At 43.0% G+C, this 27,738-nt stretch overlaps 1 protein-coding gene across 2 annotated transcripts in view; it reads left to right on the top strand.

Annotated features, from left to right (window-relative positions):
• The first annotated feature begins 683 nt into the window (after positions 1 to 683).
• trim55a (tripartite motif containing 55a) overlaps positions 684 to 27,738 on the top strand; it is a 104,132-nt gene continuing 77,077 nt past the window's right edge. For both annotated transcript variants that reach the window (XM_041190476.1, XM_041190475.1), the window contains exon 1: positions 684 to 1,013. In XM_041190476.1, the coding sequence (XP_041046410.1) occupies positions 846 to 1,013 (168 nt within the window). In that variant the 5' untranslated portion in view covers positions 684 to 845. The remainder of the gene's footprint in view (positions 1,014 to 27,738) is intronic.

The following is a 27,738-nucleotide window of genomic DNA, read 5'->3' as shown; positions in this document are numbered from 1 at the left end:
CACAAAAGCTGTGTCTCATAAATAGATCATAACAAAACTTACTAATGATTTGAATGATTCATAAAATGATCACAGTTAGAATACCCCTTCAATCTCTTTAAAATTGAAATACTTATTTGTTTTGCATTTTATATCAAAGCAATGTACATAAAATATTTAAATATTATTAGGAGACATTCCATCTTTTTATAGTTAATCAAAAACTAATAGTGTACTCTCCTGATTATTATGATAAATACTTACTATGTATAGTATCTCTTTGCTATTTAAAACTTTAACTTGGCTCTAAGTTTGAGTGAGCCTGTGCAGAACCGTCAAGGTATCAGCAGTCATTGTCATGATATTAAGACAGTTTAATAAAACATAATTTGCATATTGCTGCACTACTGTCCTGCGGGGGCTGTGAATTTGGCAAAAGTTATTATGTGTAGTTCTATTTGACGTTGTTTGTTTCAATTTAGGTTAAAGAACAGTTCTTTCCAAATGTCACTGTCCAGTGAAGCAGCTGTTTTGGGTGTGAGTGCTGACAGGTGTAAGTTTGGAGAGAAAGAAAGAAGATAGACAGCAGCTCTGGCAGTCAGTCTCATTCAGTGCCAGTTTCATATAAGGACATAGCAGTGCAAGGCAAACATAGCAACGGCTGACGTACTGTTGCTAAAAACAACACCAAATCCACCAGTCCAATCCAAGATACTGTGACCCATGCAGAAACAGTGAGAAGTGCTCTAGTCTCTCAGGTCACAACCTCAGTCCAAGCCAGGAAAAAAGGGAAAAGAAAAGCTGGACACGGTTTAATTTCTGAAGTTAAATTTAGTAGTTAGCCCTACTCTTGGAAACTTCCTGACATGACCACTTCCATGGACTACAACCTTTTGACCAATGATCGGCAAACCATGGACAACCTGGAAAAGCAACTGATTTGTCCGATCTGTTTAGAAATGTTTTCCAAACCCGTTGTTATTCTCCCATGCCAACATAACTTGTGCCGGAAGTGTGCGAATGACATGTTTCAGGTAAGTTGATGGCTGCTGGGACTGTGTATATATCACTTGAAAGAGAAAGCACTAAATTAACTAATTTGTAGAGCTGTGATCACAAAGTAAGCTTTCTATTGTTGATATAAAGGAGAGAATGGCCTCCCATATCAGACAACAGGTCTTGGGGAACAATTATCCCAGCAAAGGCTGGAGTGGGATGAGGTGCTAGCCTATGTTCTGTGCAAGATCTTTTTTCTTTACCCAACTTTTTCAAAGGAATTCCATAGCAAAATAGCTTTCATGTGGAACATAGTTTAAGGAAGCTTTTTCAAGGAATTAGAATGATGAGCAAAGGGGTTAAGTGATTTAGGCCTTTCTTAATGATCCATGTTTAGTTACCTCTAGATTTGACTATTCAGTGCATGCCTGCCCTGCCTCTCAACTTCTGCCTTTCATAACCTGAGGTATCCAAACACCCGCTACCCATGTCCTAATTCATACCAAGTCGCGTTCACCCATCACCCTCGTTTTCGCTGACCTATGTTGACTCCCGGCTAAGCAACATCTCAATTTTAAAATTCTCATCCTTGTTTTCAAATCTCTACATGGCATTGCCCCTCCTTATCTCTGTCATCTCCTCCAGCCCCACAGTCCTCCAAGATATCCGCACTACTCCAATTCACACCTCTCGTGCTTTCCTGATTTTAATCATTCCACCATTGGTGGCTGTGGCTTCAGCTGCCTAGGTCCCAAGGTCTGGAATTCCCTCCCTCTACCTCTCTGCTGCTCTACTTTGCGTTGCTCCCAAAAACCTACCTCGGCTACCCTAGCATTCCCTTATGTAGCTCGGTGTCAAATTTTGTTTTATAATGCACCTTTAAGCACCTTAGAATGTTTTGCTTCTTTAAAGGCACTATATAATGCAAGTTGTTGTTTACTTTTTTGAAAATCTTCATTAATATTCATGTGAGTTGATAAGATATATTTTATTCCACCTTGACCATAATGCTTGGCACCACATCCCTAATACTGATCCAAAAATTCCTCAGGACTTGACCCCAGCCTTCAGAATGGGATTGTACCTCCAATGCATTCTTGTGCCTTCTCTGCCAGAGTTACAAGATCAGTGGGAAGCACAAACTCCTTTGCAATTGAATCCCTGGTGCAGTATACCCATTTAGATGGAAATCCCATTGCCACCCTCCAGGCTTTGAGCCAGCCCAGGCTAGTTCCTCCCCAGTTTCATGTATAATGGGGCCAATTTATTTCCTGTTCCATTTTCTTCGGTGGGGATTGTGAGGGGTAGTGGCGGGAGAAGGTAATCTAAGTCATATCCTTGACTTGAAGCCCACCCATTAGGCCAGCATGGCTCAACACACTATGATCACTAGTCTCTGAAGATGCCAAATCACAACCGAGCCAATGGATGGAAACTCCTGGCATGGGCTTCCCTGGCCCTGTCTCTCCTTCACAATAATAGTTGTCTTGCAAGTAATGGATGGAGCTACCACCCCTTACAAACTTTGTAAATGGTGGAGACCTGGCACAGTTAGTTCTCTGTCATTTTCTGGGAGATTCTGTTAGTCTTTAGACCATAAGACAATAAGACGTAGGAGCAGAAGTAGGCCATTCAGCCCATCAAGTCTGCTCAGCCATTCAAAGAGACCATGGCCGATCTGATCTGATAATCCTCAACTCCACTTTCCTGCCTTTTCCCCATAACCCTTGATTCCCTTACTGATTAAAAATCTGTCTATCTCAGCCTTGAATATACTTAATGACCCAGCTTCTACAGCCCTCTGCGGTAAAGAATTCCACAGATTAACTACCCTCAGAGAAGAAATTCCTCCTCATCTGTTTTAAATAGGTGACCCCTTACTCTGAGATTATGTCCCCTGGTCCTAGACTCTCCCACAAGGTGAAACAACCTCTCAGCATCTACCCTGTCAAGCTCCCTAAGAACCTTACATGTTTCAGTAAGGTCGCCTCTCATTCTTCTAAACTCCAATGAGTTCAGGCCCAACCTACTCAACTTCTCCTCATAAGAAAATTCCTTCATACCTGGAATCACCCTAGTGACCCCTTCTCTGGACTGCCTCCAATGCCAGTATATCTTCCCTTAGATAAGGGAACCAAAGCTGTTCACAGTATTCTAGGTGTGGTCTAACTAGTGCCTTGTATAGTTTTAGCAAGACTTCCCTAATTCTATACTCCATCTCCTTTGAAATTAAGGCCAATATTCCATTTGCCTTCCCTATTACCTGTTGAACTTGTATGTTAGTTTTTTGGGATTCATGCACAAGGACTCCCAAATCCCTCTGTGCTTCAGCCTTCTGAAGACTTTCTCCATTTAAGTAATAGTCAGCTCCTCTATTCTTCCTGCCAAAGTGTATAATCTCAAATTTTCCCACATTGTATTCCATCTGTCACTTTTTTCCCACTCACTTAACCTGTCTATATTCCTCTGTAGACTCCTTGTTTCATCCTCACCATTTGCCTTCCCACCTATTTTTGTATCATCCACAAATTTGGCGATAGTACATTCATTCCCCTCATCCAAGTCATTCCTATACATTGTAAATAACTGAGGCTCCAGCACTGATCCCTGTGGCACTCCACTAGTTACAGGTTGCCATCCTGAAAATGCCTACTTATCCCAACTTTCTGTCTTCTATTAGTTAGCCAATCCTCTATCCATGCTAATATACAGCCCCCAACTTTCACTATAACTGGTAAGAAACTACTGGGGTCTCTGAACAATTTTGTCACCACAAGATCTTAAATAGACTTTCAGTGCAGCCCACAGCACACCTCACCTTTCCTACTAAATCTATTTCCACCATTATACTCCTGGTAATTCCTGCATTCTAACAACTCACACCATGGATATGCCAGCTTCTTACAACTCAAAAAATGAAAACGAAATGAAAGTTATCATAATCCCAGGGGGCTATAAACTACTCCCTCATTAGAGAGAGACGACTGGTGGTGAGTTTAACCTGAGGGTCACCACACTTCAGGTGAGGAGCGAGGTTGAGAAGATGGGGCCTTCGTGGATGACCTCAGCTGGTACAGGAATTGAGCCCATGCTGTTGGCTTCACTCTGCATCACAATCCAGCCATCCAGCCAACATAAGTAATATAAGCATATAATTTTACATAAAAATTGCCAACGCTTGATATATTCTTTGTGTTATATTCTCTCTTCTTCCCTCTTTGTCCTTTTTTAGTTTCACTGTCTTGTAACAAATATATCTTATCACACCTATTCTAAACTTCCTGTTCTTTTCATTTTCCTGCCCCAACTCTCCATTTTGAAAATGAGTGTAACTTTGCAAAATGGTCCGATATGTCTGGCCAAAATCCATCTCCAAATGTTCATTCTTCAGCCATTCAAAAGTGAAAAATTGACAGTGTCACATCATAAAGACTACTAAGTGGTCCGATAGTCCCAGAACGTCCAACCATATAGACTTGTCTACAATGCTTCCAGAATTAATACACTGATCTCTTCCTTATCATTTTATTAATGTTGGCAGTGTTTTCAAATGAATGCTTAAGGTGCTTGTATCAAATTTCTGTCTCCACTATTTTACTGGATATATTAAAACATTTCAAATAAATGGGTTAAAGCATTGTTAAATTAATTGGAAGAGAGATTTAAATAAGCACAGTAAATTCTCATACAATTGCCTTACCAACAGTTAATTTTATTCATAATACCTTTATGTTAAATGTGCATAATAGTTTTCTTTAATTGTTCTATAGGACATTCATGTGAGCTAATCTGCCAAGAGGGAGTTATTAGCAATATAACAGGAATATATCAAGTCCCCTGTTGTTAGTATTTACAGTTTCATGATTACTTCTTTTCTTCCTATATAAAAAATATTAAAAATTAGAAGAGGATCTTGAAAATGCATAAGTGTTTCAAAGCCTGCACACAAGACTTTAACAGCAGCCAATTCTGGTAGCTGCAGCTATATTTCTACTCCCCGACCTGAATTTCCCTGACAGTTCATAGTGTCAGGACAATTGCCAAAGATACACTACCAAGTGTATCAACATGCCTGACTACTTTGGAAGCCAGCAATGTCAGCAAAAATGGGTGTATGCTGAGCAGAAAACAGCAGCTTCTGGAGTGCCTTTAAGAGAAGTAGCTTTAGATATTTTTAAAATGTAAAGTACTTTACTCTTTTAATAATCTTTATCCAATCTGAAACGATAGCAATGATTTATTAATTAATTTATTCAACTTAATTCCAGTATAAATTGACTATTTTCAGCAGGTATATCACATATTGCACAGCCTCTCCTTATGCTTGAAGCAAATAATCTGACATTCAAAAGAACAGATAATGTAGCTTTCAAGTAAAAAGATCACAATGGTTTTCCTCTATATGTTATCCCATTTTCACCCTCATTTGTGAGCAGGAAGATCATGGGTTGAGGCCTTGCTCCATGGCTTGAGCATATAATCTAGACTAACTGACACACAGTTCTCAATTGACAGAGTGCTGCATTACCAGATAGGTCAACTTCAACACCAGATATTAAAGCCAGCCACTGCCTTTCTGTTCAGGTGGCTGCAAAAGATTGCATGCTGCTATTCAAAGAGTAGAGAGTTCTTCTGGTGCCCTGATCACCATTCCTCCCTCAAAAAAAGTACCAAAATTGATTAACTACTCATTCAACTAATTTGTCGGATCTTGCTGTGTGTACAACTGGGCTGTTGAGGTTGCCTGCAAGTCACTATATTTTGAAAATAATACTTGGGATTTGTTGTACTTTGGAATGTGATAACATGCCTCCTAAACTCAAAATCTTTCTTTATACCTACATTTTAAGTTAAAAACTATGGTGGTCAATCTTCTAGCCTCTGCCTAAGTGTTGGGCAGAAAGATCGCACTTGAAGCTGGGACTTGGGGTTTATGGATCCTGCAAGAGTGGGAAATGTGCCATGCAGAGTGTCTGAATTAAGGGAGAGATGAAATTTCGATTTCCTGGTGATGGGTTGAGTTGCCGAGATTAAGGGCGGGATTTTCCATGCCTGCCGGTGTCAGGCGTGTTTGGTGGCGTGAGTGGACAATTTGGCACAATTGATTACATGATGGCATGAAACCAGTTCATGATTGTCTGCTCAGCCTGCCAATGATGTGCCATGTTCTCTGCCATCGGCATATCATTATTAGGCCTGCCGCTGGATCGTACCCGCACCACCCCTCCCCAACCTACACCCGCCCCCCCCAACCCCCCCCACCCCACCTCCCCCACCACCCCCCCCAACCCCCCACCCCCCGCCCCCTCCACTGGATCGTCCGCTCACGTTGCAGGAAAACACAACAACATGTTTCACATCAGCACGTAAGCAGCACTTCGCCCAGGACTTCAAGGTTTATTTGCCGACCTTAGTTTGGGCAGCAGTCACAATCATCAGCACCAGGCTTCACAGACAGAACCACATCACTTCTGGGAGGCTCACAGGCAGGTCTCTACCTACCAGATCAGTAATATGAGGGTGACTTTTCAATGGTTGTAGGGCTAGGGCTTGCTTAGCGAAGGGGGTGAATGGCCTCAGGCGAGGGAAGAGGCTGCAGGACAAGAGCTGTACTGGGGAAGGAGGGTATCCCAGGGTGTGTGTGGGGACACATGTTGATCTTTGCAAGCGGTGTCAAGATGGTGAAGGCTGAGGAAACAGTGAACAGAGGAGATGAGGCCCGATGGAAATGTGAGGGTAAATGTGTGAGAATGGATGGTGATGTCTCATGAGCTGACAGTGAGTGAGAGGCCAGTGAATGAGTGATGGGCATAAGTGTGTGAGAGAGTGAAGAGATGGTTGCCATACCCTGGCTGCACGGATAAGATCATTCATCCTCTATCTGCACTGGATAGCCAGCCTCTTCTGTGCAGCATTGGCACTGACCACCACTGCCACCGCCTCCCAAGCCTGGCTGCTGCCCATCCTACATCCAGAGCTGGGTAGAGGACATTGTGACAGGCCTTCACGGCATCCAAATGGTGTTCCAGTGACTCAAGACTAAACCTGGGGGCTGCAGTCTTTTTGCCTCATGTGGACATCTTCCCCACAGCAGTCGTGGGTTGGAAACACTTAAGATGTTTGCCTGCGGCTGAACTTTAAATATGGCACCCGGCATGATGAAGCAGTGAGACGATGGCGTGGTGGGCGAATGAGAGCCCATCCGCCATGGAAACGGTGTTTCCTGGGAATGCCTAACTAATGCAGCAGGTTTGGGATCATACAGCGTGAAAGCTTGCCACTGCGGTAATGGGTAAAACATCCTTTTACCCACTCGCTACCGCACTTAGTACAAATCTGGGACGATTCCGCCTTAAGTCAGCGGCATTTTTGTGGTGAGCCAGGCTTCACCCTGGCCTGTGGCAGATTCCCATTTGTAATACACTGCATACAATGAATATTCATTAGCGTAAAACATTTTTAAAATTACATCCTACCTACAGATAAAGTCAGAGCCGCACGAGAATCTCATGGCAACCAATTAGTGTTCGTTTAAAGGTGGCAATGCACCAGTTACAGAATCATAGAAAAATTACACTGCAGAAAGAGGCCATTCAGCCCATTGTGTCTGCGCTGACCAAAAAGAGAAAAAAGAAACCCGCCGCTCATTTTAATCCCACTTTCCAGCACCTGGTCCATAGCCTCACAGGTTACAGCACTTCAGATGCAGATTCAGTGCCTTTTAAATGAGTTGAGCATTTCTTCCTCAACCACCAACTTAGGCGGTGAATTCCAGACACCCTCCACCCTCTGGGTGAAAAAGATTTTCCTCATGTCCCCCCTAATCCTTATACCAACTACCTTAAATCTATGTCCCCTGGTAATTGTCCCCTCAGACGGGAAAACAAGTCTCTCCTGTCTATCCTAACTCGGCCGCTCATAATTTTGTACACCTCAGTTAAGTCACTTCTTAGCCTCCTCTATTCTAAGGAAAACAACTCTAGCCTATCTAATTTCTCCTCAAAGCTACAATTTTCAAGCCCTGGCAACATTGTTATAAATCTCCTCTGCACTGTCTCCAGAGCAATCATGTCCTTCCTGTAATGTGGTGACCAGAACTGTACACAAAATTCCAGCTGTAGCCTAACCTGCAATTTATACAGTTCCAGCATTACATCCCTGCTTTTGTAGTCAATACCTTGCCCAATAAAAGAAAACATTCCATATACTTTCTTGACAATGTTGTCCACCTGTTCTGCCACCTTCAAGGACCTGTGGACATGCACTCCATGGTGTCTCACTTCTTCAACCCCTCTCAATAACTTCTCATTTCTTGAGGGTTCCCTTGCTCTGTTTGCTTTCCCCAAATGCGTTACCTCACACTTTTCTGGATTAAATTCCATTTGCCACTTCTCTGCCCACTCAATCTTTGCATTGATATCATTCTGGAGTTGACAGCTACCCTCTTCATTAACAACCACATGGCCAATTTTTGTGTCATCTGCAAATTTCCCAATCATGCCTCCCACCAACGGCTTTGTGCAGTTGTGTCAGGGATCATAGCTTTTCCTTGTTTAACTCTGTGCCACAAGGGAGAGGAACAGGAGAATAGCAGCTTGCCTGGAGGCTTGGGACCAGCAAGAGTGAGTCAATGAGGGGGGATGCATGTGAAGTGGGGTCGAGGGGATGAAAGAGTGGAAGAGCGATTCAAGGGAGGACAGAAGATGGGGTCAGGGGCATGGAGGAGGGGGAGAGGGAAAGTCTTGGCATCCTGGGTGTGGTGGGGGGCAGTAGTGGGAACCGTCACGCAAGGTAAGAATATTAGAGGCTTAAAGGGTGATGTAAGTACTGTCCCAATGTGGGTCCATCTCAGAGTGTTGGCTGACAGAGTCCTTTCACGGCTTTGAGCTCACCTACAACATTTCAATTACCCCCACTGAGTGTGATCTCGGACAACGTCCCTTATAATGCACAAACGAATGGCCAACTGAGCCTCCAAGTTCAACCATGTCCCACAGAGTGGCGAGTTCAACACTGGACAATAACATGAACATTCAATACAGAGAGAAAGCAAAAATACAACATTGTTTCTTCGACAATAAAGGAAATGTTCTGAACATACAAACATATGGGCCAGAATTTTGCGCCCCGTGGGAGGGCGCGCGCCAGACCTGAATGGATGTGAAACAGCGCGAGATGATGCCGGGTGAGCTTCCCAACGTCATCAGATGCTTGCGCAATATATCACTCAGCAGGCGTGCAGGCAGTTGGAACCGCACCCACCAACAATTAAGTGGCTAATTAAGCTCATTAACGATGCAATCGACAGCGTTTTACATGGTCCATCCACTTTTACAGTTGGCAGACAGGCCACTCTCCCAGGCGCCATTCACATTTTTGCTGAAACCTCGATCTAGAGTGGGATGAAATCTCTGTGGGGAAATAAAATAAAAAGGGATATCTGTTTTTTTATGAGGTATGCTTTCAGATGCTTGACTGTGCTGCATGGACATATTTTGCAGCAATTTTGTCGTATCCTTTATTCTGTGGTGGTCTCCAGCTCCCTGGGGCAGATGTCTCCCTTCTGGGGGCTCTCTTGAAGCGCTCACCCGCACCCTCGGTTACCTCGGTGCCTGCCCTCTTCCTGCCCTCACCCCAGCAGGGCTGAGCATTAATTGTGCAGCCAGCATGAAATCGCGGTCGGGGGCCGATTGTGGCCGATGGCCCATTCCCTGTTCGCTCCAGGGCCCACCAATCACATGCGTCCGAAGTCTGAAAAATTCAGGCAATGAGTTAGGAGCAGGAGTAGGCCACTCAGCCCCTCGAGCCTGCACCACATTCAAAAAGATCATGGTTGATCTGATTATAAACTCAGCTCCATGTTCCTGCTTATCACGATGCTATCTACCTATGCCTTAAAAATATTCAAAGACTCTACTTCCACCGACTTTTGAAGAGGAGAGTTCCAAAGACTCATTACCCTCTGAGAGAAAAAAATTCTCCTCATCTCTGTATTAAATGGGTGACCCCATACTTTTAAACAGTGATCCCTAGTTCCAGATTCTCCCACAAGAGGAAACATCCTCTCCACATCCACCCAGTCAAGACCCTTCAGGATCTGAAAAGTTTCAATTAAGTTTCCTCTTACTCTTCTAAACTCCAGGGGATACGAGCTTAACCTTTGCAACTGTGGTAATCCGACATGAAATATACCTTTAAGAAGAATGTTATAATGGAAGATCATATGACCTTAGTATGCAATAGAAGAGTAGTGTGGGCTGTCTCAGTTACCAGTAATCCATAGTTAGAGTCTGTAGTGTAGAGACAGGGTCTGAGTTGAAAGCACACAAATGTAGCTACTGAATACCTTTATAAATAAACATAACATGTTCCATCTAAGAAGTGTCTGCTGACCGACTCTGTCTATTAAACTAACTCGACCATTCCAAAACAAGCGTCCAACTTGGATCCATAAGTCCCAATAAACTGGTGACCAGGGCCCAACAAACTGGTGAAGATGAAGAAGCAAGAAAAAGCAAAGAAAACACTGAAGATACAATAAACTAGCATCAAGAATAAAACAAGTTAATGAAAGAAATCAAGAGAAACGACTTTGGGCTGTACCTCGCATGATCATTGTAAGTAGAATTTCTGTCCTAATCGTCGCAGCAATCCCCTCACAGAATGCCACAATTCGGAAGAATTGATCCTTTCGACCCCACCATTGATGATAGGTCTCATTTCACGGAATGCCTCACATACTTTTTCCAAGTGAACGACATTGCAGGGAAAGAGAAGAGGCAAGCGATCCTCTTTACCATGTGTGGGAGTAAAACCTATGGATTGATTCAAAGTCTGACAGCACCCGGTGCCCCTGATTTAAAAATTTTGTGGAACTGGTGAACATTGTAAAAGGTCATTACCAGCCAAAGCCCTTGGTTATGATGCAATAGTTCAAATTTAACTCAAGAAATAGAGCTCTGGGAGAGCCAGTTGCTTGTTATGTGGCAAGTTTGACCCAATTAACAGAACATTATGAGTTTGATACATCTTTAAATGACATGCTCAGAGATCATTTAGTGTGTAGTATAAATGCAGACATGATTCAGAAGACTGAAACAAATTTAGATTTTAAGAAGGCGCTAGAGATAGCACTGGCCATGGAAAGTGTAGTAAGGGATTCAAAAGCCATACAGGGAGCACAAAATGGCGCCATCCTCCATGTTGGGCGGGAAGGTCCAGCCAGAAAGAGCAGGAAAATGCAAGGCTCTGCTGAGAAGCGGGAAACAGCCACCACTAGCAGACAAATAAAATGAAATGACTCGGCAGCGAAACCTGGAATAATCACAACAGAGGTGGAAAAAGACAACCTTATAATGATCAGCAATTTAAAAAAATTGAATATTTTTATTAACATTGACATAGACATCTGTGCAAGGAAAGAAGCAGGCAAACTTTCAAACAAAAGGAAAAACCCTGTGAGATCTACAATGTAGAAGAGCCTGACGTAACAGATTCAGATATTTATTCATTGTATAACTTAAAGGTTGGGAAAACAGAACCAACATATGTAATAGTAAAGGTAAATGACAGACCTATTAGAATGGAAGTGGACACAGAAGTTCCACTACAGTGATTGGTGAACGCACCTTCAAATATCTGAATTATGGTGAACATAAATTAAACTTGGAAGAAACAGATGCCAAATTAAAAACTTTCATGGGAGAAGACATCCAAGTCAAAGGCATAAGCAGAGTTATTGTTCATTATGGAAGCCAATCGGTAAAGCTACCCTTGACGATGATAGCAGGCAAGTGGCCAAGCCTCCTTGGATGAAACTAGCTAAAGGAGATTAAGTTAAAATAGGCTAAAATTTTCCAGCTGAGAGAAAGTGGGTTACCAGGGCTACTACAAAAATACACCTCAGTCCTCAACGATGGACTTGGGAAGATCTAGGGGCTGCAAACAAAAATTCATATGGACCCAGAGGCAACCTCCCAATTCATGAAGGCAAGACCGGTACCTTATGCATTGCGGGAAGAAGTTGATAGCGAATTGGACTAATTAGAGAAACTGGGAGTTGTACAACCTGTGCAGTTCTCTGAATGGGCTGCACTAATATTCCATGTTCTTAAACCCGACCAAAGCGTTCAAAGTTGTGGAGATTACAAATTGATGGTTAATAAAGTGGCTAAGCTGGACAGACACCCCATACCAAAAATTGAAGATCTATATGCTAAGCTGGCAGGTGGAACCACCTACATGAAGCTTGAAGCTTGAGTCATGCTTATCAACAGCTAGAGTTGAATAATGCCTCACGGGAATTTGTCACAATTAATACACAAAAAAGGTTGTACCAAAAAATCCACTTGCCTTTCGGTGTCTCCTCAGCTTGCGCCATATTCCAGAGAACAATGAAAAGTTTACTGCAGGGACTGCCCCAAATTATAGTTTATTTAAATGATGTTCTGGTGACAGAACTCACTGAAAAGGAGCATTTGGCAAACTTTGAAGACATCTTAAAATGTTTCTTGCAGGTTGGAGTGCGTTTAAAAAAAGGAAAATGCACATTCCAAGTGAGGGAGGGAGTCTAATTGGGTCACTGGGTAAATTCACAGGGCCTCCACCCGGGTTGAAGAAAAAGTGAGAGCCAGAAGAGAGGCACCTGCGCCAAAGGACATCTCTAAGCTCAAAGCATTCTTAGGGATGATCAATTACTATGGGCATTTCTTACCTAATTTGTCTACAGAACTGACACCTCTGTATTACCTACTCAAGAAAAATCAACATTGGTCTTGACAAACACCACAAAAAGAAGGTTTCATAAAGATAGAAAAATTGTTGCACTCATTCAATCTATTAGTACATTATGACCAGAGGAAAGAATTGGTGTTGACATGTGATTCATCTCCCTATGGAGTTGGGGCAGTGCTCTCTCACCGAATGCACGGAAAGGCCTATAGGATATGTATCAAGAACGCTCACCACAGCAGAAAAGGAATACTCACAGATAAAAAAAGAAGGCCTGTCAATCATCTTTGGTGTCAAGAAATTTCACCTTTACATACATGGCTGTCATTTTACCATTGTTTCAGACCACAAGCCATTGTTAGGATTGTTCAGCGAGGACAAGGCTATATCCATAGCCTCAGTAAGAATACAAAGATAGATGTTGATCCTGGCAGCATATGAGCATACTTTCATCCACAAGCCTGTTAGTCAAATTGTGAACGCTGATACCCTTAGTAATTTGCCCTTACGAGAAAAAGATGAGGATGTCCCAGTCCCTCAAGAACTCATTTTATTATTGAACTTCTTAGATTCATCACTGGTTTGTGCGAGAAAGATCAGAGACTGGACAAGTCGAGACCCAGTCTTATCCAAAGTACGAGAGAAAATTCTTCATGGTCGGTCAGAAGAGCAGGTATCTGACAAAATGAAACCGTGTTTTAACAGAAGGCACAAAATAACCAGCCAGGATAGTATCTTAATTGTGAGGAGCACGAGTGATTGTTCTGCCAAAAGAAAGAAAGCTATTGTTAATTGAACTACATAATGCATCTCCAGGAATTTCCTGAATGAAGACCATAACATGCAACTATCTATGGTGGCCTGGAATGGATAGAAAAACAGAGAGCTTAGTGAAGAATTGTATGCTGTGTCAGCAAGTGCAAAAGTTACCTTCAACTTCTCCATTATGCACTTTGGAGTGGCCAGGAAAGCCATGGGTACAATTACATATTGACTATGTGGGACCTTCCATGGGAACAATGTTTTGCTTATTGTTGATGCCCACTCAAAATGGATGTACCTATATGAGGTGAAGTTACCAACATCTTCTGCTACAATTGAGAAGCTACGTCAAAGTTTTGCCATTCACGGATACCAGAAGTGGTCGTATCTGATAATGACACGGCATTTATGAGTGCTGAGTTTCAACGGTTTATCAGCCTCACCATCATCACCCATGTAAAAACTTCACCGTATCATCCTTCTTCAAATGGGCTGGCCAAAAGGGTGGTTCAAGCATTCAAGTCTGGCATGAAGAAGTCAACTGGAGATTCCATAGCAACCAAGCTAGCACGTTTTCTTTTCCATTACAAGATCACCCCTCACACAAGCACAGGTGTCACACCTGCGGAATTATTGATGAAACGTCGTTCTCAGGACGAGATTGAGCTTAATAATGCCGCATTTAGGGGGAAAGTGGAAAGGAATCAGGGAAGTCAGGAAACAAGACATGACTGGCATAGTTGTGACAGAAAGTTTACCATAGGAGAGATGGTATATGTGAAGAAATTTGGAGAAGGACCAAAGTGATTATCAGCTGAAATAAGTGTAGTGACTGGACCTCATTCTTACTATGTGAAGGCGGAAGACTGAGTCAGATGGAGACATGTGAATCATATCAGGAGGAGAGAGACCATTCACCAAGAAATGATTCCACCAATGTTCACGACCGAGTCACCATTTCCTGTTGAGAGAACTCAACCAAGTACAGATGTGTCTGAAGGGTCCGCTGTATCTTCAAGAGTTGAGGAAACAGATTTGCAGGTACCCACTGAAGAACCTAATGTTCAGAAAACTCCAGAAAAGGAGGTTCCTGACAAAACATCTGAAGTTCTAGAACTGAGACCTTCTACACACATAAGGAAACCCCCAGAAAGACTGAATTTGCAAATTACTTATCTGTAAATAATTTGATATTTTGAGAGACATTGTAATTGTAACTGTAAAATGTATTTCTGAGTAAAGGGGGAGGGATGTGGTAAGCTGATGTGTAATATATCTTTAAGAAGAATGCTATCGTGGAAGATCACTTGATCTTAGTATCTAATAGAAGAGTGAAGCGGGCTACCTCAGTAGTCAGTAATCTATAGCAAGAGTCGGTAATATAGAGACAGGGTTTGAGTTGAAAGCACATAAATATAGCAGCTAAATACCTTTATAAATAAACAGAATATGCTCCACCTAAGAAGCGTCTGCTGACCCACTCTGTGTATTGTACCAACAATTCCATTCCAAAACAAGCATGCAACCTGGATCCATAAGTCCCAACAAACTGGTGACCAGGATCCAACAGCAACCTTTCCTCGAAGACAACCTGCCCATTCCTACCTTTGGTCTAGTAAACCTTCTCTGAACTGCTTCCAACTCATTTACACCCTTCCTTAAATAAGGAGACCAATACTGTACACAATATTTGAGATGTGATCTCACTAATGCCCTGTATAACAGAAGGATAACCTTTCTACTTTTGTAATCAATTCCCCTCATAATAAATGATAACATTCTATTAGCTTTCCTAATTACTTGCTGTACCTTTTGTGACTCATGCACTAGGACACCCAGACTCTGCTGCATCTCACAGCTCTGCAATATCTCACCATTTAGATAGTAAGCTTCTTTTTTATTCTTCTTGCCAAAATGGACAATTTCACATTTTCCCACAATATACTCCATTTGCCATTTACTTAACCTATCTATATTCCTTTGTAGCCTCCTTATGTCCTCTTCACAACTTACTTTCCTCCCCATCATTGTGTCATCAGCAACCAGCCATACCTTTGGTCCAAGTCATTTATACAAACTGTAAAAAGCTGTAAAAAACACAGCATTGATCCGTATGGCGCACCAGTCATTACATCTTGCCAACTAGAAACTGACCCATTTATGTCTATTCTCTGTCTCCTGTTGGCTAGCTAATCTTCCATCCATGCCAAAATGTCACCCTCTACAAAGTGAGCTTTTATTTTCTGTAATGACCTTTGATATGGCACCTTATCAAATGATTTCTGAGAATCTAAGTACAGTACATTCACTAGTTTCCCTTGATCCACACTACAGGTGACTTCTTCAAAGAACCCCAATAAATTGTTTAAACATGATTTCCCTTTCACAAAACCATATTGATGCTGCATGATTACCTTAATTTTTTCTAAGTGCCCTGCTATAACTTTAAAGAAAGCTTCTAACATTTTCCCTCCGATAGATGTTAAGCTAACTGGTCTGTAGTTTCCTGATTTCTGTCTCCCTCTCTTATCTAATAAAGGAGTTACATACACTATTTTCCAATCTAATGGAACTCTCCCTGAATCTAGGGAATTTTGGAAAATTAAAACCAACACATCAACTATCTCACTAGTCACTTCTTTTAAGACCCTAGGGTGAACTCCTTCAGGACCCGGGGACTTATCAGCCTGCAGCTCCAACAATTTGCTCATTACCACTTCTCTGGTGATTGTAATTTTCTAGAGTTCCTCCCTCCCTTCTATTTCTGATTTATAGCTAATTCCAGGGTGTTACTTGTATCTCCTGTAGTGAAGATCGATACAAAATACCTGTTCAATTCATCTACCATCTCCTTACTTTCCATTATTAATATCCCAGACTCACTTTCCGTAGGATCAATGCTCGCTTTGTTAACTCTTTTCATTTTAAGTAGCAATAGAAACTCTTACTATCTGCCTTTATATTTCTAGCTAGCCTTCTCTCGTATTCTAGTTTTTCCCTTCTTATTAATCTCTTCGTCATTCTTTGCTTTTTTTTATATTTTGTCCAGTTGGATTGACAGACCAAGTATTTAATTGAAAACTGCTTTAGAGTGCGGACATAAACAGGCCTCCCACTTTCTCCATACTAACAAGTTGGGTCAATATTCCTTTGCCTTTACTCCATATTCTTTCTAAGAAGGAATCATCTTGAAACATTCAAAAGAAGGTGCAGTTTCTTTTTCTACCTCATGGGCAGATTTTTATGGTCCCGAGTGGGCGGGTTTATAACTGGGGATCCCGTAAATTTCTGCAGGTGACTTTCCTGCCACCTACTTGGCCACCCACAACTTGTCCGTAATTTTACGGGTGGCAGGCAAGGCCTAGTGCTGCCCTCCTGCCTCACCCCAATTGATGCCTTTAAATATCCATTAAAGGCCTACTTCAAGCCCCAGCTGCAATTTTTCAGCTGGCCTGTAGAGGTCAGGTGCCCCCTCCCACCTTGGTCTTTGCATCCCATTCCCAACCCCAGTCGCTAGCATTCCCCCCACCACCACCCCAACCCCCACCACACCCGGAGCCTCCCTGTCTTGGCCTCACTGAGAAGCCTTCAGACCTTGCTTCTGGTTCCTGGTTCTTCTTCACTGTGATTGGATGCAGTCCCAGCAGTTGTCACACTCCCAGTGGCACTGCAAGGACCAGGGAGCTGCCGGCTAATCAGATGGCTGTCAAGTCTTGGAGATAAAACCTCTTCCCAGGCTCGGAGGAGAAAGCCAATCGTCAGCCAATTAGTAATCCTTGGAGTGGGCGTAAGTTCCTACTGACTTTTTCGATGGTGGGACGGGAAAACCTGCCAACTATTAAATCCTGCCTTGTGTCTCAAATTAATGTTTTCTTCTCTGCTGTTTTCCCTTGGGGAAAATTTAGGGTGTTTGTTGCCTATTTAGCAGCCTTTTCTTTCCTTCTAAGAGTGTGACCTTAGTGATTGATGCAGGTTTGACACTGCTCTCATGAAGTGAATCCTTTGACTCAGCCATTCACTACAGTTGGGTCTTTCTGCTGGGTCAAGAAATGGTCCTTCTTTCACTGCCAGCAATTTGGCATCTGTGCTGGTTGATAGGTGCTGAACCGCTTCCACATTCTTCTGAGACAACCAATTCTGAGGGCTGAAATTCTCCCAACTCTCCACCTGCTACATCCCGGCTCTCAGCTTGTCAATGTCCAGAAATCCACATTAGGACAGACCTTTGTGCAGTATAAGGGTCTGGCACACGTAGATTTAATATAGGGCTGAGTACAGTACTGCCCATACAGTGTGTAAGAGAACATATGCCCACACCTAGGGGTCAGTCTAGTGCTGGACAGAGCCATGTGCACAAGCAAGCTTGGAGACATTTCCTAGCTTGAACCCTTTACTGCATATATGTGCATAGTTCTTATAGTTAATAAATACATACAGTTAGCCTACTTAAGACTGCAAAGATTTCATTAAGACCTACTGACCAGTATCCAACACTCTACAGCATGGTGGCAGTGAATGGAAAAACCCAAAACCTTGCAAAAATTGCAGGGAAGAACTAAAATCCTGCAAGACTAAAGAAAAATTCAAAGAAGCATTCTGACCTTAAGAAAAGCTCGAGAAGCAGACGTTCAGAAGCAGATGAGGAAAGTGCTCCAATGAAAGGCTTGGAAGCTGAAGGCAGAAATTTAAAATTCCTCACTGTAGCAGAAAACTCCATGGGATCTCTTGCAACTCCAGCTTCAATCCCCAGAGTGCAGAGTCAGCAGGGGTGAGTGAAAACTTTTAAATTCCAAGATAAAGCAAGCCTTGAGAAATTTTTAAATAGTTCAGTGGTCAGAAATTGCCACTTAAAATTTTTGTTGGAAAGACCTGATCCCCGAGTTGGCACCAGAAGACGTGGCATCCGAGCTTGCCCTGAAAAAGGAAAAGAAATTAATTAATTCAGAAGAATCGCAATGAAGGAATCAGCTTTAAAGACTGGCAAAGGTCAGGATTTGACGCTTTTGTGTCCCTAAAGCATAGCACTGAAGCGGAGAAATCTGTAGCTCATCAATCCAAGCAGCCTTTGGCTTCAAGCAAATGATTGTGCCGTCTTGAAATTCAGCAACTTCTTAACGCTGAACCTACACTTTAAAATTTTTCAACCATGGATCATAAATCCACTCTTCCAAGTCAATTTGGGTTTATCCAAGCCCAGATCAATCACAGGATTGGAGACTTTGGAGAAAAAGGTTCCTTAGATGCAAGATTGCTTCAGGTCTGGATAAAAGACAGAGAAGCTGAACAAGTTAACACACCACTTTATTTGGTAGGCTCGATAATGGATGACATTATTGCTAGATAAGGAATCAACGAATTATCTGCTAAATTTGTAGAAGCACTAAAATCTTTGATGTTCATTTTAACCTAAGATGCACGAAAGTCCTCAAAAGGGCTAAATTTAATAAGCGTGTCCAGCAGCCAGGAGAATCCATCAACTCATTTATTAATGATCTGTACAGGATGGCTGAAGGCTGCGATTACAGAAACCTAAAATCTGAACTTATCAGGAGCTAAAATCTGAACTTAACAGGGATAGAATAGTTGTAGGAGTAGTGGATGACGCACTCTCAGACATGCTGCAAGCGAAGGAAGATCTAACCCTCGAAAAAGTTTTCCAGATTATTAGGCAGTCTGAACTCTGTGTGCAGCACAGGCCCAATTTAGATGGAGAAAATAAACCGTGGTACAAAGGGCACCTCACAGGTCCAATTAGTGAAACAGGGAAACTCCAGGACAAGGGAAGCCGACCAGTAGAGCAACCATGCCAGCGCTGTAGAGCAAGGCGCCCCCAGAGGCAAAATCAATGTCCTGCAATTTCAGCCCAATGCTTTCAATGTAAAAGAATTGGATACTTCAGCAAACTGTACAAGGCCAAAACATCTACATGCACAGAAGACCCAAAGATGATTCATGACACTGAGACTGCACACCAAGAGGATGCACAGCCATGCTTCTTAGGCGAGGTCAAAGATCCAGGACTTTTGTATTGGAATGTGGACACTTCGGTTAACTGCCATTTCACAAACTTTAAATTGGATATGGGAGCCAGTGTTATGGTCCTATTGGACAAAGAACCATGGCTGAGAGACCTCTGGCTTTGAACAACAGGCTATGGGCCTGCAGGAATCTGACCTCTAGTCATAGGCATGAATCTGGAATCGCTAAGATAGGGTGGCAAACAAATATTCGAGCTGAGGTACATCATGCATAACCAGTCTTTTTCTCTCTTGAGCAGAGATGACTGTGTGGCCCTGAATCTCCTAAAATGGCAGAAGATGTTAAGACAACCACTGTCATAAATTATACAGAACTGCAAGTTCAGAAGAGCTCAAACAAGAAAGGGGATCCTGACTGGGACTTCAGCTCTGAACTGTCTTCTCTCTGTGCAGGGCAGGTTTGTCCATTTTTGTTACTGGTGCTGGAAAGCCCTTATTGGTCAGGGCAGCCTCCCACTCAGATGGTAACCACGACGCCTCAAGTGAATGATAGACAAGCGAGCAACCAACAGCCAGAAGAGCCTCAACTTCCGGCTCCAATGACTATTGATGAGGTAACACTGCGACCACAGGGGAAATACTGCACCAACCGATCAGAATGACATTGCCACAGATGATGCTGGAACCAAGTAGCAGTCATCAGTTGGTGCTGACAGCGCACCACACAGCCAAACGCAAAGGTAAGCTTACTAAAAAACCACATCCTCAGAACAGGAAAGGCCAACTTCTGTCACAGAGGACATCGCAATGACCCATACGATGAAGGAAGAAGAGGAAAAATTGACATGGAGATGAGTACAGCGTTCAACAAATCTGAAAGAAACGGGATTGGAAAACAACCACTCATCAATACAACTGCTGAATCGACAAAGAGTGGTTTAGTACCAAGAGATGGAAAAAAAAGGGCACAAAGCTACCCAGATGTCAGAACGACCTCCAAACCAACAGGGTTTACCTGCAATGACAGAGCCTGCCATTTCTCTGACAGCAGTATGAACAAGATATGAAAGTGTTACAAGTGTTAGACCGCCTAAACCTATGAACTCAGAGATTTGTAGGGAGAGATGGGGTAGTAACAAAGATAGAACTACCTGGGTAAACTAGAATAACTTGAAATATGTTGGATAAAGACTTGGGGGGAGGTGTAGTATAAGTGTCAGGCACATATAGGGTTAATGTGGGACTGAGTACATTACAGCCCACACATTAAGATAACACATGACCCACACCTAGTGATCAGTCTAGTGTTGGACGTAGCTGTGTGCACAAGCAAGCTTGAAGACAGCTCCTAGCTTGAACCCTTTACTGTACACAGTTCTTATCATTAATAAATGCATACAGTTAACCTACTTAAGACTGCAAAGACCTCATTAAGATCTACCAAACGGTACCCAACACCCTATAACATTTTGCCTACCCTTGATGAGCAAAGTGCCTGCCATAAAGATCATCTCAAGCCAGTCTCCCAGTCTCTTTAGATCAGAAGTGAGACCTTCCTGTAAATTGAAGCCTAGACTGTCAACAAAAGGTACAGCCTTGTTGAATAAAATCCTGTCCACGCTTTGGTTCTCTATCCTTGGGGGATCCTTAATAGGATGTCCTGGAGTTATCATTCACTCCATTGGGCTTACCAAGTCCATGAAACCCTCTCAGGTGCCAACTCAGATGTTGGAGCTGCATTGCTATATATTCTCCAACATCCATTGTATGGAATACAAGATTCTCAAAGGACATAATGAAGAACTTCTGCTAAGTAATGAGTACAGCCTGGTATGCAATTCCTATAAGTTACAAATCAGTATACTTGGAGCATTTGTCTATCTACCTGTAGCCCTACCCTTCGCTGCCAGCTCCACTTGCTCCTGCTCGGTGGTATTTGGTGCATGGTTGGTGCTCCCATCTGAACCTGTAATGTAATTTCCATAAAGCAAGTGCAGCTGGATTGGTGCTTGCGGGGTCTCAACTGCTGGATGGGTGCTCATGAGATGGGTCTGCTTCCTGCTTCTCCCTTGTGTCAACTTCCTCACCTTAGAAAAATTTATGAGCTAGTTTCTGACTTTTCCATAGGAGTGGGGAACCCGCCTGTCAGCAGCATATATTGGAAATTTGTAGGCAGTTTGCCCATAATTTTCTTTCTTCCTCCCCTGGCACCCTGTATAAATGGAAAACTATTTTCATTCTGTTTCCTAAATAAATTTAAAGTTAAACCAATTTAAATCTTTGAATAGCTAGTCAGTTGATGAGAAAGGTTCATGTGATGAGCCAAATAAACCCCTCTTTTGTGTTTAAGAAACTGCATTTCTCCAGGCCACATAACAGAAGCAGAAAAGATGCCAAAGAAGTAAGACCTTGAGTGGGTCTCTCTCTCTCTCTCCAACCATCCTGCAAGTTGGAGCCCTGCCTGCTGTTTGACCATCCATATGCCATAGGTGTGTTTTAAGATTCAACTCAGCAGCTGCTGACTACCATAAGAAAAGATAAATCACCTGTCAACATTTTAAAACTGCCTTGATGCTGAATCCTGGGGGACCTTGAGCCCAATCTCAAGACCATCCAAGTCATCAATCTACAACATTCATATATTACAAACTTATATTGAACTTTAAAAAATTGCTTATCTCTTCTCCCTCTTTGTATTTATGTGTGCATGTATATGCGTGCATGCATGAGCTTGTGCGCGTCAGTGTGTGAACCCTTGACTGCATCTGTGTCTGTGAGTTGGAGCATTTTTATTACTTTTATTTGAACTGGGTGTTAAGTACAATAAATACTATTCTCTTTCTTTTTAAAAGTTTAAACAGAAATCTGTCTATGCAGGGGTGTATTGGAAATGTCACCAAATTAGTAATCCAGAAGCCCAGGCTAATGCTCTAGGGACACAGGTTCAAATCACACCATGGCAACTGGTGGAATTTAAAATCATCTAATAAAAAAAAATCTGGAATTAAAAGCTAGCCTCAGTAATAGTGACCATGAAACCATTGTTGATTTGTTGTAAAAACCCATCTTGTTCACTAATGACCTCTAGGGAAGGAAGTCCATCATTCCTACCTGGTCTGGCCTATGTGTGACTCCAGACCCACAGCAATAGGATTGACTCTTAAATTGCCTAGGAAGCCACTCAGTTGTATCAAACTGCTACAAAGTCCAAAAGGAATGAAACCAGATGGGCCACCCGGCATCGAGCTAGGTACCGGAAATGACAACTGCAATCGCAGCCTTGTCAACTCTACAAAGTCCTCCTTACTAACATCTGGAGGCTAGTGTCAAAACAGGGAGAGCTGTCCTCCAGACTAGTCAAGCAACAGCCTGACATTGTCATCCTCACGGAATCATACCTTACAGACAATGTCCCTGACATCGCCATCACCATTCCTGGGTATGTCCTGTCCCATTGGCAGAAGAGACCCCTCAGAGGTGGCATTCAGTGGTATACAGTTAGGAGGGAGTTGCCCTGGGAGCTAAGCGATTCTGCAACCAGTGGATCAGACCTAAGCTCTGCAGTCCTGCCCACATCCTGTCATGAATGGTGGTGGACAATTAAACAACCCACTGGAGGAGGAGGCTCCACAAATATCTCCATCTTCAATGATGGAGGAGCCCAGCACATATTGACTCTGGACCCCATGAAGTCTCATGACATCAATTCAAACACGGTCATGGAAACCTCCTGCTGATTTTCACCTATCACACACCTTCAGCACTCCTCCATGTTGAGGGAGCACTGAGGGTGACTGAGCTGGCCACGTCCTAAAGGACGTCACTGCTAGATTGGGTCTGTGGCATATGGTGAGAGAAGCAACAAGAGGGAAAAACATACTTGACCTCGTCCTCACCAATCTATCTGTCGCAGATGCATCTTTCCATGACAGTATCGGTAGGAGTGACCACTGCACAATCCTTGTGAGGTAAAGTCCCATCTTCACTTTGAGGTCACCCTCCATCATGTTGTGTGGCACTACCACTGTGCTAAATGGGCTAGATTTTGAACAGATCTAAGAACTCACAACTGGGCATCCAAGAGGTGCTGTGGGCTATCAGCAGCAGCAGAATTGTCTACAACCACAATCTGAAGCCTCGTTGCCTGGCATATCCCCCACTCTACCATTATCATCAAGCCAGGGGATCAACCCTGGTTCAATGAAGAGTGCAGGAGGGTATACCAAGAGCAGTACCAAGCATAACTAAAAATGAGGTGTCAACCTGCTGAAGTTACAACATAGGACCACTTACATGCCAAACAGCAGAACTAGCATGCGATAAATAGAGCTAAGTGATTCCACGACCAACAGATCAGACCTAAGCTCTGCAGTCCTGCCCACATCCTGTCATGAATGGTGGTGGACAATTAACCCACTGGAGGAGGAGTCTCCACAAATATCCCCATCCTCAACGTTGGAGGAGCCCAGCACAGCAGTGCAAAAGATAAGGCTGAAGAATTTGCAACAATCTTCAGCCAGAAGTGCAAAATGGATGATTCATCTTCTGAGGCCCTCAGCATTGTAGATGCTAGTCTTCAGCCAATTCGATTCACTCCACGTGATATCAAGAAATGGCTGAAGGTACTGGATAGTGCAAAGGCTATGGGCCCTGACAATATTCCAGCATAATAGTACTGAAGACTTGTGCTCCAGAACTTGCTGCACCCCTAGCCAAGCTGTTTCAGTACAGCTACAACACTGGCATCTACCCGGCTATGTGGAATATTGCCCAGGTATGACTTGTCCACAAAAAGCAGGACAAATCCAACTTGGCCAATTACAGCTCCATCTGTCTGCTCTTGATCAACAGCAAAGTTTTGGAAGGAATTGTCGACTGTACCATCATGTGATACTTACTCAGCAATAACCTGCTCACTGAGCTCAGTTAAGTTCCACTGGGGCCATTCAGCTCCTCCCCTCATTACAGCCTTGGTCCATAAATGGATAAGAGAGCTGAACCCAAGTGGCAAGGTAAGAGTGCCTGCCCTTGATATCACGGCAGCATTTGACCGAGTGTGACCTCAAGGAGCCCTGGCAAAATTGGAGTCAATGGGGATTGGGGGGAAAACTCTCTGCTGGTTGGAGTCATACCTAGCACAAAGGAAGATGGTTGTGGTTGTTGGAGATCAATCATCTCAGTCCCAGGACATCACTGCAGGAGTTCCTCAGGGTAGTGCCCTACACCCAACCATCTTCAGCTGCTTCACTGACTTTCCCTCCATCATAAGGTCAGAAGTGGGGATGATCGCTGATGATTACACAATGTTCAGCACTTTTCCTGACTCCTCAGATACTGAAGCAGTCCGTATCCATAACCAGCATGAGCTGGACAACATTCGGGCTTGGCTGACAATTGGCAAGTAACATTTGCACCATGCAAGTGTCAGGCAATGACCATCTCCGAAAAGAGAGAATCTATCCATCTCTCCTTGACACTCAATGGCATTACCATTGCTGAGTCCCCCACTATCTACAGCCTGGGAGTTTCCATTGACCAGAAATGGAAATGGACTAGCCATATAAATGTTATAGCTACAAGAGCAGGTCAGAGGCTGGGTGTCCTGCAGTGAGTAACCTACCTCCTGTCTCCCCAAAGCCTATCCACCATCTACAAGGCACAAGTCAGGAGGGTGATGAAATACTCTCCAATGCCTGGACGAGTGCAATTCCAACAACACTCAAGAAGCTTGACGCCATCCAGGACAAAATAGGCGGTTTGGTTAGCACTCCTTCCTTGATCAATGCACAGTGGCAGCAGTGTGTACCATCTATAAGATGCACTACAGCAATTCATCAAGGCCCCTTCGGCAGCGCTTTCCAAACCTGCAACCTCTAGCAACTAGAAGGGCAAGGGCATCAGATACATGGGAACAGCACCACCTGGAATTTCCCCTTCAAGCCACTCACCATCCTGATTTGGAAATGTATCATTGCTCCTTCACTGTCACTTGGTCAAAATCCTGGAACTCTCTCCCTAATAGCACTGTGGGTGTAACTGCACCACATGGACTGCAGTGGTTCAAGAAGGTGGCTCACCACCACCTTCTCAAGCACAGTCATGGATAAGGGCAATAAATGCTGACCTAAGCCAGCATTGCCCACATACCCATGAACTAATAAATAGAAAGTCAAATCACTGAATTGGCAAGTGTATCCTTTTTTTTAAAAAAAACCCTATTGTGGTCAAATAAGGAGTGGGAAAGCGGGGAGCCAATGTGCCCCTCCTCACCTGATCATAACAACACGAATCATCCAATTTAGACCTGAGATTATCAGATATATCAGTGCATTGTTGGAAATGCCTATCATTTTCTGACCATTAAAATTAATGAAAGATTTTATTTAACATATTATTTAATGTTTGCTGAAAGACAGCGAGGTAATCTCACAGTGATATATAGCACTTTACCATCCAATAGTGCTTTACAAGCAGTGAATTACTTTTGAAGTGTAGTCACTGTGATTCTGTGGACCGATATAATAACCAATTGTCTGTATATATTTGGAAATACTGTGTAAACTGTAACATATCCTGACAACGAGCTTTCAGAAACAGCAAAAATGATAAACAACCGGTTAATTTGTTTTGAATACTATAGTCGAGAGATTTAAAGGTATCTTCCAGCTGATGCTTTCTTGGTGTGCACTGTCTGAGAGTACCTGGTTGTGGTTTAAGCTCATTAGACACACACTGTCCTTGAATTTCCTTGGGCCTTTTACCTGCCGGAAGTGAAGTGAGAATTGTGTGTAACCAAGATTCGCACTGCACTTTTAGCAATGCTGTGCCAAAAAGTCCGAGGAAATTCAGAACCTTTGAAGTTATTTTGCCTTGTCTTTCTCCTGCCTATCTTGAAGATTATACTTGCTTCATTATGTTTTTTTTCAAACCACAGTGTACATCAACTTTCAGAAAAAAAATGCCATGAAATCATATTTCATCAGGTATTCATTTTTTCACGCAACGGCATGGAATATCCTTGGGCTTATGCTGCTTTGTTGCGTATGAAGCAAAGGTACAGCTGTGCGACAGCAGGATGTTCCAGGAAATCCAAGGCCATTACTGTAACTTCAATAGTAAATTTGACAGATGGCATGCTTAATTTGTTCATTCAAAAATACATATTTTTGAATTGTGCAAAGTTTTCACACTTTGCCAGGATGTGTTATAGATCACAATGACAGCCGGTGTATGTTTTATTTGTTCATTCCAAAATACATTTCTTTGAATTGTGCCGAGTTTTCACACTTTGTTAAGTCAGGATGTGTTACAGATTACACAATACTTGCAAACTATTTAAAGAATTCCAATTTGTATCCCATTGTGCATATTTGTGTAGCAATACGCATGAGCACAGTAATATTTGTTCCTTGGCTTAGCTCATGCAGGGGTGCATGAAGAGACACAATAACTAGAACAGAAGTGGTACATAAGTGTATTGTGCTAGTCTTTATAAAGACAGGCAATGTAACATTAGGAGAAGTTTTTGATTCTTACAATGGCAGCAGTTTGTTCTGATAGAAAACCCTCAGTTCCCCCTCTAGTGTCCAGATGAATACACTACATCCCTTCCCTATCTTGAATGCACACTAATTTTTAATTAAGTAGACTTTCCAAAACATTCAAACTTTCAAACAACATAGTCCTTCAGGTACAACAAGGGTCACATGAACAGGAGGTGGTTGATCTGCTGTCAAGGATTGCATCACCAGACTCCCCAAAGCCTGTCCACCATCTCCAAGGCACAAGTCAGGAGTGTAATGGAATAATCTTCACTTGCCTGGATGAACACAGTTCCAACTGCAGTCAAGCAGCTGGAGACCATCCAGGACAAAACAGTCCATTTGTCTGGCACCCCCTCCACCACCTTCAACATTCACTCCCTCCACCACTGGCAACAGTGCGTGCCATCTATAAGATGCACTGCAGCAACTCATAAAAGCTCTTTTGACAACACCTTCCAAACCTGTGACCTCTACCATCCAAGACTCTATGTCACCTAGAAGAAGAAGAGCAGCTGGAGCATGGAAACATCATCTACACTTTCCCCTCCAGGTCACACACCATCCCAATTTGGAACTATACCACCCTTCTGTCACTGTCACTGGGTCAAAATCCTGGAACTCACTCCCTAACAGCACTGTCGGTGTGCCTACACCACATGGACTGCAGCAGTTCAGGAAGGCAGCTCATTACTACCTTCTCAAGGGCAATTAGGGATGGGCAATAAATGCCTGCCTAGCCAGCGACGCCC

This window comes from Carcharodon carcharias, chromosome 6 (assembly GCF_017639515.1).
Source record: "Carcharodon carcharias isolate sCarCar2 chromosome 6, sCarCar2.pri, whole genome shotgun sequence".
Lineage (NCBI taxonomy): Eukaryota > Metazoa > Chordata > Chondrichthyes > Lamniformes > Lamnidae > Carcharodon > Carcharodon carcharias.
The sequence above is the reverse complement of the archived record's forward strand: the minus strand, read 5'-3'. Positions and strand labels throughout refer to the sequence as shown.